This window comes from Podarcis raffonei, chromosome 5, assembly GCF_027172205.1.
Source record: "Podarcis raffonei isolate rPodRaf1 chromosome 5, rPodRaf1.pri, whole genome shotgun sequence".
In the NCBI taxonomy this organism is placed as follows: Eukaryota; Metazoa; Chordata; class Lepidosauria; order Squamata; family Lacertidae; genus Podarcis; species Podarcis raffonei.
The window spans coordinates 32,909,439-32,921,506 of NC_070606.1; the positions used below are offsets into that span (position 1 = coordinate 32,909,439).

The following is a 12,068-nucleotide window of genomic DNA, read 5'->3' on the forward strand; positions in this document are numbered from 1 at the left end:
ATTTTATAAAATGTGGGCGAATTTTAAAGAAGTTGCATAAATAAAGCGTATCCTGTATTCAAAGAGCGCATGTCCAATTTGTCATTTTCTTGAACGGAAAAGTCAGAGGACTACATATAAATTGAGATCCAAGCTGACAGGAAGCAGATGACATTAATGTACAAATTATGTTTCAGTTTCATCCTCCCAGAGAGTTATACACAGATGTCAATGAGAAACTCTCGTTTAATTATGCCTGTCTGTCCTGGTGTGTGGCAGAAGGCTTTTTGTTTTGGGGGGGGGGGTGGATGAATCCCTCCTAGTTAGAACTTAGGAAACTTGCCTGATGTGGAAGTCCAACTCAGCAGGGATTAAGGGGGGGGGCACCGAAAAAATGACATTGCAACCTAATCTACAGGCATGCACAATAGGAGGCATTCAAACTATGATGCTGATCAATTGCTCAATCAAACCCGGCAGGAGGTTTGCCATCAATAGCAATTTAAGATCAGGATTGTGTTGCAGACCACTGCCACAGACACCAGTTATTCAGCTCTGTCCTATGTAACTGAATAGAACATGCAGAAAGCCGTTAGAGCTTTATTTTTAGGACACTACTTTAAAAAACCTGAAGAAACCCACATCCTAAAAAAATATCCTAGAAGCCACCGCAAATCCACTTCTCTGTCTAAATCTACCACTTAAGTTATTATCCAGCTACACATTATAAGCTCTGTGACAGCCCAGTTTCCCTGCATAGCGCTCAGAATAAATACAACTGCTAAAATCCGTTGCCCGGTTCACAGAGGAATTCATGAATGAGCCCATGCGCATTGAGAAGCCTCCAGGTGGCTGCAATAGCTACCGAATACGACAGCTGCCACAGTCAGTTGACGATGCCCCCAGCCAACTCTTTGCCAGTGTCAATGGTTGCTCAGCCTCCCTCCAGTTCTTCCTGGATTGCAAAAAAGACTATAGCTGCAATATCCTTATTCTCCTCTGCTGATCCAAGTCAAAGAAGCCACCAGGTGTTGACTCAGAAAGTGAACTGACAGTTGGGTCACTGAGAAAACATTAGCCATCTGCACAGAGCTACGTGGCTTACAAGAGGCTTGAATGCTCATTTGTAGACTCTGTGTAAACTTGTCCTTGAGTTTCTTCTCTTCACCTATTGTATCTGAGTATTCCAATACTATTACAACATTTTCTTGCTGGGACAGTGGGATTAAAGAAAGAAAGAAATCTATTTAATATGTTTCTTTTAGAAACACATATGACACACTTTCCCCCCTCCAAAACCCCCATTGGAGCCAGCATGGTGTAGTGGTTAAGAGTGGTGGACTCGTAATCTGGTGAACCGGGTTCGATTCCCCGCTCCTCCACATTCAGCTGCTGGGTGACCATGGGCTAGTCACACTTCTCTGAAGTCTCTCAGCCCCACTCACCTCACAGAGTATTTGTTGTGGGGGAGGAAGGGAAAGGTGGTTGTTAGCCACTTTGAGACTCCTTAGGGTAGTGATAAAGTGGGATATCAAATCCAAACTCTTCTTCTTCTTCTTCCCATTGAGTCCCCTGGGTTTTAAAACATGCAGAGGCACTACCAGTCAACCTCGAGGAAACTGCTCACAATGTGGTGAACAATAACAAAGAAAAAAACAAACTTGTTAACAGTAATATATAAAAACAAAAGAAGCAGTCGACACAAGATTACTGAGATTTAGCCTCTAGCACAACAGTAGGAAACAAACCCACCAACTCAGCCCTCTCCTTCAAGAAAAAGCTTGTGCAGAAAGTTAAGACTTCAAGCTGTTTCCGGAAAGCCTGCAGGGTACAGCAATGGCAGGTAAGATGTGCCATTTAGGATCCGCAGGGAGGAACATGTCATAACCTACCTGCGTGGGGTACCTTTTAATGCCTTCATTCAAATGCTAGGGATTGGAGTAAAGCTGCTGGACAAAAACACAGCAGTTCCATTACCCTGGCAATAACAAAAACAATCCAGACAAGATGAAGTAAGCTAATCCAAATTCACACGCAACCTGGAAATCGTGCTCATCTGATGAGGAGCCTATTCAACAGCAAGTTGTTCTCCTGCCAAAGACACACCTAGTGCCTAACCAAACACCTCTTGCAACTCTGTGTGGCCAATATTGCTCTTGCCACACAAAAGCAGGCAATATGAACCTAATATGGGTGGAAGAAGTAGCCTGCATTTTATTGCAAATTTCCTTACTAGCAGCTTCTTGGAAGGCTCGTTCCCAACGTTCACATAGATGAACACCATATGCAACAAGATGATCCGCGTGGCAATTTATTTCTCTCCTTCCCTTTGCAAGTTTTGATGGCGTGGGCAATGCCTGCAAAAAGTCACCCAACCGCTGTTTAGGCAGCGTGGCATGTGAACCATGAGGTTTACTTGGAAGGAATGAACAAGCATGCATTAAAAGAAAGAAAGAAATTGACATAGAGACTTGCAAACAGGTTATGACGAACCGGGAATATTCTCCAAGGAAATCTGCAGCAGTGTACATGAGACAAGAAAAGAGGAAGGGTAAAGCGTCATTGTTTCTAATGTGGCAGGCAAGGTTGAAGGGGCCACATCTGGCTGTGATCAGGTTGCTGGCACAAGTCGCGAAGAAAGCTGGGAGGACCTTGATGGAGACTGAACCTTTGAGCAAGAGCCGGTTTTAGCAAGAGAATGGCAGAGATAACAACTGCACCCACCTATTACTGCTTTGGATGAATATTTGAAAGCAAGTTAGCAGCCCAAGGCCCATTTCCCTGCTGACCTTTTGCTGACCTCACTGGGCTGGAGAAAGGGAGCTTTGTGCCAATATCGTGGCAAGGCTCGAAGGCTGCTGTTTTGGAATTTTGGCACGTGGTTTTAAAAGGCACCTGAACTTGCGTTAAAAACAAAGTGGGGTGGGGTGTGGGGAGACCTTTAAAATCCACCAGTGTTTTAGGAGAGAGCCGGGGCACGGCATTCTCCCCTGTCACCTGGAAACCATTTAGTACAGAAAAGAAAAAACACTGCTGTGCTAAAAAAAACACACAACAACCCCACACATTCCAGGCCCCAGAGTAGCTTTGCTTGATCCTTGGGGTGAAAACAGCAGCAGTTGAAGAGTGCAAAGACAACCCAAAGCAGCCTGATTGGAGCAACGCCTCCCCTGATTTAGTACTGGGCAGATGTTAAACATTTCCACATTTGTACATAATAAACCACATTAAGTCTCAAAGGACCACATCGCTTCTTGTCATGTTAAGTATCGAATGGAGGCTTAAAATGCTTACAGAAACATCCAAAGCAGGGCTGAACCGAGAGCACTTGCTTTATTTCAGAAACCTTTTCCTCCAAAAAGCACACAGCTCTCAACTATTTTCCAGCAACAGTTGTAAAAAAAGGTTCACCTGGTTCATTTACATCGGGGAAGTTGAACTTCAGATGCAGGGGCCAAATGCACCCCCAAGCCCCTCCCACCTGGCCCTTGGGACACTCCACAAGCCACGCCCCCTTCTCCCCAGCCACACCCCCTCCTGGCCCTGCTTTGCATCCTCCTTGAGTGATTTTGTCTGGCTGGAATGTTATCTTTGAATCCTGCTTCCTGCTTGCTGGGATGAAGGACATGTGTAGAAACTACCCTTCTGTATAAAACTAAATTTTACATTCATTCCTTCTGCCTCTGGCAATTTCCACCACTTGCATCTGGCCCCCAGAAGGTTACTCAGAAAGCAGCGTGGCCCTCCAAAAGTAAAAGGTTTCCCACCACTGATTTACACTGTCCTTTCTTCCTCAACTGGCTTTACTTCAGTGATATCATCACAGTCAACTCCAACTGAGCAGTAACAGGTCTGTGATGCCCTCACATGTCACTCCATCGTGACATGGTCTCTTCTGTGTTAAACTCAGAAGGAGAAAGAATCAGTATCTAGAGAGAGACAAAAAGCATTGGTGAACAGGATGAGAATAAATGGTGAATATTCTCAAATGCAAAAATTTGTTTTCCCTGGGAAATATTTCTGAACACAGTGCCACCCAGAAGCAGTATTTTTGGACTGAAAATGACAACAGGAGAATATTTAGAGCAGCCCTACATACAAGTCCCCCTCTACTAGAACAATCGCGGATTCACTGGGAGACCAATCTTGTCTATTACACATATGATGTGGAATTTAAAAATTCCCTGACCTTGGAATACTGTCATCACAGCTGTGGCCTAAAAATGGACTACTGGATGTAGCCAAGAGCAGCAATCTATAAATTTTGGGATGGAGGCTACACATGAGGTTGAATCCTTGGCGCTGGATTCATAACATCCCAGTTAATATTCATTTTGATTTCTAGCCCGTACTGATTTTAAGGTAACCAGTAAAAGTTGCCTTATTGCTTCCGTTCTTCACTCACCAGAAGGTGCATCAAGGGCTTTCCATATGACAGAAGCAATTCCAAAAAGAGACCCCCCGCCCCAAAAAAATGAGCATTGGTGTAACATATGAACTTCCAAGGGAGCCCTTGTTAAGTGACAATTCCCTTAGACTTGGCCACACACCTCAGCTGTGAAGCAGTAAATTTAATTTTGATAACAAAACCATTTTATCCATAGAGTTCCTTCCTGAAAAGAAGAGAGCCAATTTTCTCCACTGTTTAATCAGAGTACCAAATTCCATATAAAGCTACTCATAGTCATTTGCATATAGACATGATTTCCAATTATAACAGAAAATCAACTTTGTCTTTCTTTAATTTGTTGTTACACTAATGCCTATATATATATATATATATATATATATATATATATATATATATATATATAAAATTGTTGCTTCCTTATTCACTTTATAGCCTGCCAATAACCCTTATTCTACTAGCAGCAATTCTGTCGCTGCCAAGATAGTTCATGGCTCACTGGCCAAATTCCTGGTGAATTGCTTAGTGCCGGCTGGTTGCTGACCTAGATTGGCCTTGATCTGATCCAGCAAAGCAAAAAAGGTGCATACTCAGGATCACTTAGCGCAGATTAGCTATGCATTAATACAGTCCAAATACACTCAATATGGAGGCCAAGTGGCCAAAATATTGGGAGATTTTGGAGCAAGAAGGAGATAAATTGAAATTGCAGAGTTTTGAGAAACTAAAAGATAGAGTGCGAGATTGGCTTCATTATTATCAAATAAGAGAGGTATACAATTTGGACAAAAAAATTGGTTTCCAGGTGAAAAAATCAAAGTTGGAAACAGAACTGTTAGATTCCAAAACTAAGGTACTTTCAAGAATGTATAACTTGCTGTTAAAATGGAATACTCAAGATGAAACGGTTAAATCTGTTATGATTAAATGGGCACAGGATGTTGGACATAATATCATGTTTGCTGACTGGGAACAGTTATGGACCACAGGTATGAAATTTACGGCATGCAATGCCTTAAGAGAGAATGTTATGAAAATGGTATACAGGTGGTACATGATACCAGTCAAGCTTGCAAAAATCTATCATTTGCCCGATAATAAATGTTGGAAATGCAAAGAAACTGAAGGTACATTCTTTCACCTTTGGTGGACGTGCCCAAAGATTAAGGCCATCTGGGAAATGATATATAATGAATTGAAAAAGGTATTTAAATATACCTTTCTGAAGAAACCAGAGGCCTTCCTCCTGGGCATTGTCGGCCAACTGGTGCCAAAGAAGGACAGAACTTTTTTTATGTATGCAACAACAGCAGCAAGAATACTCATTGCAAAGTACTGGAAGACACAAGATCTACCCACCCTGGAAGAATGGCAGATGAAGGTGATGGACTATATGGAATTGGCAGAAATGACTGGCAGAATCTGTGACCAGGGAGAAGAGTTGGTGGAAGAAGATTGGAAGAAATTTAAAGTCTACCTACAGAAATACTGTAAAATTAAGGAATGTTAAAATGATGTCGGATGGAAAATAAGTAGTATTGGTAAAAAGTTTTTTAAGAATATGAAAGTATGGATTGATAATGGTCAAAATACATATTTATAATAGGTGATGATATTGAGCTATGAAAATTGACAGAGGGTAAGGATTTGCTGAAAGGATTTCTTTTAAACGGGAATACAAAAGGGGAGGTGTGAGGAGGTCAAAGAATTAAGGAAATGAGATTAAGGATTATTGAAAGATGGAGTTAATTTTAAACTTTTTCAGTCTTCTTTTTATATTTAGCTATTATGATTTTTCTTTTCTATATATATTTTTCCTATGTGTGTGTTTTTTTCTTTTCTCCTTTTCTCTTTTTTCTAGTTTGTTAACTTTTCTATTTTGTAAACTTATGATTTTTGTAAACCTTATTGTGTAATCCTATGTGTGTGTTTAAAACTTTAATAAATATTTTATAAAAAACACACAAATACGCACTCTTTTAATACGCACTTTTAAAATTTATAAATTAAAAAACAAAGCAAAACATCAGCACATCTTGACATTTTAGTCCTAAGAAAAGGAGAAAGAATAAAAATCTTTCTTCCATATTATCAGGGGTGGGGAACCTGATGAGTCTCACCAGATGTTGCTTGAGACAACAGACGCATCATCCCTGACCATTGGCCATGCTGGCTGAGGCTGATGGGAGTTGGAGTCCAACAACATCTGGAGGGTCATAGATCCCCAACCCATATAAATGATGCTACTGGTACCTCTAACAGAACAGAAGTCAAGCCATGTCACAGCCACACTGGAAAATCTAGGAGAGACAAATTTCTGATAACACAGTCTGTAACTGAACAGTTACAGGAGCTGGGGGAAAAGATAATTTTCCGTTTTCCGTTGCAGGCTGCAAGCACTGCTGAAACTCTCAGCATGAGGTGTTGCTCTGCAATCCTGACCAGGATTTCTTTTTTTAATTTTTAAGTAACTTCAAGGTGAAGTTTCCCTCCAGAACAACTCTTTTTATTTATTTATTGTTAGTCCATGCAGACACCAATCCCGAATACTGAGCCCAGGCTGACATTTTTTCCCTGCAAGGGCCCTGGGAGGTATATGCTTGTTATTTCTGAAATGTTTCTGCTTTCCTTTTTTCCAAAAACACCACGTGGTGCAGGGTTGATTCGAGGTCACTGGAAAGAGGACTCTTTTCACGAGGCGCAGGAGAAGACTACCTGCTTATGTCCCACGGCTCTGTATTTACATTTTATACCGACCAGGAAAACCTGAAAAACTTAAAAGGCACCAGTGCTCCCAGCATCGGTGCGGCAGCAAAGAAGAAAAACCTGGGTCTAAAAAAGTGTGTATTGAAAGATATGCCCTCATGAAGATTATAAATCCGAGAGGGAGGGGGTAGGCTGTTTTAAAACCCATTTTTTAAACAACTGTTAAGTGTTACTAACCATACCAGAGACTTTCATATGTAAAAAAAGACTCTGGCCTCCTGGTGCCCTGTTCCCTTTGTATTCAAGGGGATAATGCCTTAGCTGGATCCAGCCTATCTACTTCATCGGTAGTGGTAATTCTAGGAGCTCACAAACAGCACTGGAAGGTGACAGCCACCCCATTATTTTTCCTGCCCATTGGCTATTCATGAGTATGCCTTTTAAAGTGAAAGTTTCTTTCCGTTGCCATAGCTGATTTATCTGTAAATCTGTGGAACTGCCCTTCCTACGATGGCGCTGACCTTTAAAGCCCTAAACGGCCTCGGTCCTGTATACCTGAAGGAGTGTCTCCACCTCCATCATCCAGCCCGGACACTGAGGTCCAGCTCCAAGGGCCTTCTGGCAGTTCCCTCACTGTGAGAAGCAAAGTTACAGGGAACCAGGCAGAGGGCCTTCTTGGTAGTGGCACCTGCCCTGTGGAACGCCGTCCCAGCACATGTCAAGGCAATAAACAACTATTTAACTTTTAAAAGACAACTGAAGGCGGCCCTGTTTAGGAAAGTTTTTAATGTCTGATGATGTATTGTTTTTAATATTTGGTTGGAAGCCGCCAGAGTGGCTGGGGAAACCCAGCCAGATGGGCAAGGTACCGTATTTTTTCGCCCCATAGGGCGCACCACCCCATAGGACGCACCTAGGTTTTGGGGGGGGGAAATAAAGAAAAAAAATTATTTCCCCCCCAGGCGCGGGGCTTCCCCCGACCCCAGCCCCCAGAATAGCCTGCTATCCGCAAGCCTAGGGAGCCCGGCACGACTTCGCGCCGGTCTCCCCAGGCTTGCGGAGAGGTGCGCGAAGCCCGGGCGCGCTCTTCAGCGCGTCCCAGGCTTCGGAATGCAGGCAGCTCCGCGCAGCCATCGGGAGCCCAGCGCGACTTTGCGCCAGGCTCCGGATGGCTGCGCAGAGCTGGGCGAAGCCCGGGGCTGCAGGCACCTCCGCGTAGCAGTTGGGAGCCCAGCGCGACTTCGCAGCGGGCTCTGGAGGGCTGCACAGAGCTGCGCGAAGCCCAGGGCTGCAGGCGACTTCGCGCCGGGCTCCGGATGGCTGCGCGGAGCTGCGCGAAGCCCGGGGCTGCAGGCAGCTCCGCGCAGCCGTTGGGAGCCCAGTGCGACTTCGCGCCGGGCTCCCGAGGGCTGCACAGAGCTTCCTGAAGCCTGGAGAGCAAGAGGGGTCGGTGCGCACCGACTCCTCTCGCTCTCCAGGCTTCAGCGAAAGCCTGCATTCACCCCATAGGACGCACACACATTTCCCCTTCATTTTTGGAGGGGAAAAAGTGTGTCCTATAGGGCGAAAAATACGGTATGTATGTATGTATGTATAAATAAATTATTATTATTATTATTATTATTATTATTATTATTATTATTTGCATTCAGAGTGTCACACTGTAATGGCATTATTGCCAGGAATGGTTAACAGACATGGTGTTGTTGTTTTTTCTAGCAAAAAATAAAATAAAAAAATGTAAAGCCATCGTTGCATCTTTGTGGCATTTCCACCTATTTCACGTGTTAATTATGTGTTACAGACCTTTAATGCTTTCAGCCTTATTGTGGATAAAATATTAGTCATGCATGAATTAAATTAGCCCCAATTCCACAAGTGCGATTTGGGAGTTGAGACACGATTACACGTATTGCTCTCCAAATCGGACTCTGCACAAGTCATAAAGAAGAGGCCACAGCTCAGGGGAAATCCTCTGCATACAGAGTCCTCTACATACTCAGGACTGCACAATACATATCCTAATTTAGGGGATGTGTGCTACCCACACACTAGTAGACCATTGGCAGCTGCTGCCAGCTCTGACAATTTGCTCAGGATTAGGCAAGGAGAAGCCACCTTTTTCCTCCTTTCCTATAGTTGATTAGAAATCAAAGTACAAACCATTTGCTAGGTGAGGAAATGCCTGCACACAGCCTAGCACGTGCAAGGATCAGATTCATTGCTAGTTTTAGTAAGTCTTGCATAGACTGTGCTACCAAATGGGGAAATCCTCCACCAGCTGTCTATGAACAAATGTGTTGTTGTTGGTTTTTTTTAAAAAAAATGTTAAATATGGAGATATTAAAACAGTTTGTTTGCTTTTTAAAGAAAAGCAGACACACAAGATTGACAGTGAGATTTTAAAACACACCCTGATAATGTGGTTTTAAAATTAAGGTTTTGTTGTTTTCACTATGTCATGCAATAATGCTGTGTTCGTAGCCTTTGAGAGTGCTTGGCTGTTGAAACCTGCCATCTAGTGGGATTTTCCACTCACTAAGAACACCCAAAAGCTTCACATGATGACAAAGGCCCACAGCTGTACAAGGGAGAAGAGCTGTATTCAGGGATAAATATTAGTTAGGATGCTGGATTTCATTTTTATTAACTGAAGGAAAGAGAGAGGGTAAGTATCAAAGCAACAAGGTCTTCAACAGGACACAGATTACCCACCTCCACATTTAAGGCCCTTTTCATCCCCCTGCCAGCTATAGGCTCTTGCTACTCATAAAGCTTAGGCACACTAGAGGAGGTCAATGTGATCTCTAAACTAGCCCACATCTGTCAAGAACCACAGTTCCCCTAGAGCTTTGCGGCTGAGGCAGGAAAGCCAAATTTCATTCATCTTGAACTGCTGGGCTTTTGATAGCAGGGAAGTCAAACAGGTTTTTCCAGACAGGGTAATGGGGGAAAAGACAAGCCAGTGAAAAAGAAAAAAAGACACACAGGCTCAGTTCTGTGTCTGCAATACTGCACAAGGTCTCTTTTAATGACTAGCAGAAACCACCCTATATGCAAACAGCTTGAAGCTGTGTGTTGGGTCTGGGCAGTGAATGCTCCGAACATTGGCTTCCTAAGCTAGATCTTGGATCCGATTCCCATATGCATGTACGTTTATTTCACTACAGGAGTCAGAATAACCATGAAGCCTGTTGGAAAAAAAGGACTGCTTTTGGGATTGCGTTCTGAGACGACATGAAATTTCCCTCTGCGGTGTTTACATATGTGAAGTAAGTAATAATGGAGTAAAATAAAAATAATTTCATGCACAATGGGTCATTCACACATGCAGGGCATCAAGCAGTAAACATGGAGATGTGAGCCATCTCTAAACTGGAAGGAAAATGACTGTCACACTGACTCAGTATCTTGAGCTTTCTAAAGTGGTATGCGACCCCTCCTACTATTTTCGTTTGGATTTTTGCAGATTTCAGAACAGCATCTATACATATTATCAGAAAATCCAAAGGCACTCGGCTGCCCTCTGTTGGCTTTTGGTAAATAATGAACTCTGTGACCTGAAGGCTAGTTATTCAGCTCATATATACTACCATTGCTCAGTATATCAACAACTGCAAACAGCTTCCACGCAGGTTAGGCTGACATGGGACTGGTGTCATGTTTGCAGACAGTGACCCACAATGTTCAGCATTCTGTAACTGGTGTCAGAGTGCCTCAGGCTTCAATGACTCCAGGGAGGCAGTGGTGCTGGAATCAGTGTTCTCTATATATTAGCACAGAATCACGATTCAGTTACGTATGTGCTAGCATGTTTTTGTTTTGTTTTTTAAAAAGCTCCTTTGCCATCCATGAAATATCATGCAAAGAAAGCCTCACAAAAACTTGTACGCAAAAAGTGCCTTTCCAGATATATTGTTGCAGAGGACGTGCATATGTTTGTGGGTGGGTGGGTGTTTGATAGCAGTATGATGGTGAGCACTAGTGCTGGTGCACAGGATTGCTGTAACCAACCAGCAGCTCTGGTAGAAACTGGCAGGCTTTGATGTCCTTTTAATAGACAATGCAAATCAGGGCATGTATCTTACAAGGAAGGATAGCTTCTGGGTAGATAAGAGAGCTCCTTGCCCCCTTTCCCGTGACTATAAAAGCCAAGAGAGACAAAGCAGAGTATCACTTGGAGAATATACTAAGCTAAATATGAGAAATTATGTAAGCTTGCTTAATGCTTATAACTGATAAAGGCCACAGAATTTCTTACACTCCTGAACACAAGCTCGGCAGAAGGTTCTGCAGCAGGGGGCCAGATCCTCCCTGCCCCAGCTATAACAACATGTGGATCAGTCAAAGACAAGCTCTCTGAAACTTCAGGCAAACCATTTCCAAACGAAACTGCAGCCCGTTCCCCCTTGACTTGTGCACTCAGCTCCTGAGATCAGCAGTTGATCTCTATCTAATCTGCACAGACAGCAAACACCCTTTGCTTCTTGATGTCTCTGTCCTCTCCCTGTTGTACTCCTCCCGCCATCTCATTTGCACGTCCAGCCCTGCCCATTGAAACTAATCACCAAGTATAAGCAGACCTATGTCTGTCTTAACAGCAGAGCGAAATGGCAAAGAACAGAGGGAGCCACCAAAGGCGTGCGGAAATTCAAAGCAACATCCATGGTACGCGTTTGCTAGGCTTACCTGTCTGTAGGTGCATATGATGATTTCCCTCAAGTGATAGTGCATGGGTGTCATTGTCTCACTCACGGTATCCAGTGCCATATCTACCTCCTTCTTCATTCGGTGTCCCTCCGGCAACATCTGTACCACCTTCATGACCACCTGGCAGACAAAAGCAAGGGCCCAGCTTAACATGAAACCTTCCCACCTGGAATGTTCTCTTTCACAAAGAGCAAATGTTAAGCCGCTGAAATTTTCTTCTGGGGGAAGTAAAGAGGGAAATAGTTTGCCCCCCGTTTCTGGCATT

At 43.4% G+C, this 12,068-nt stretch overlaps 1 protein-coding gene across 3 annotated transcripts in view; it reads right to left on the minus strand.

Moving 5' to 3' along the window:
- Positions 1–12,068, minus strand: part of PALD1 (phosphatase domain containing paladin 1) — a 106,996-nt gene that overhangs the window by 23,100 nt on the left and 71,828 nt on the right. For all 3 annotated transcript variants that reach the window (XM_053388526.1, XM_053388527.1, XM_053388528.1), the window contains exon 18: positions 11,783–11,923. In XM_053388526.1, the coding sequence (XP_053244501.1) occupies positions 11,783–11,923 (141 nt within the window). The remainder of the gene's footprint in view (positions 1–11,782; positions 11,924–12,068) is intronic.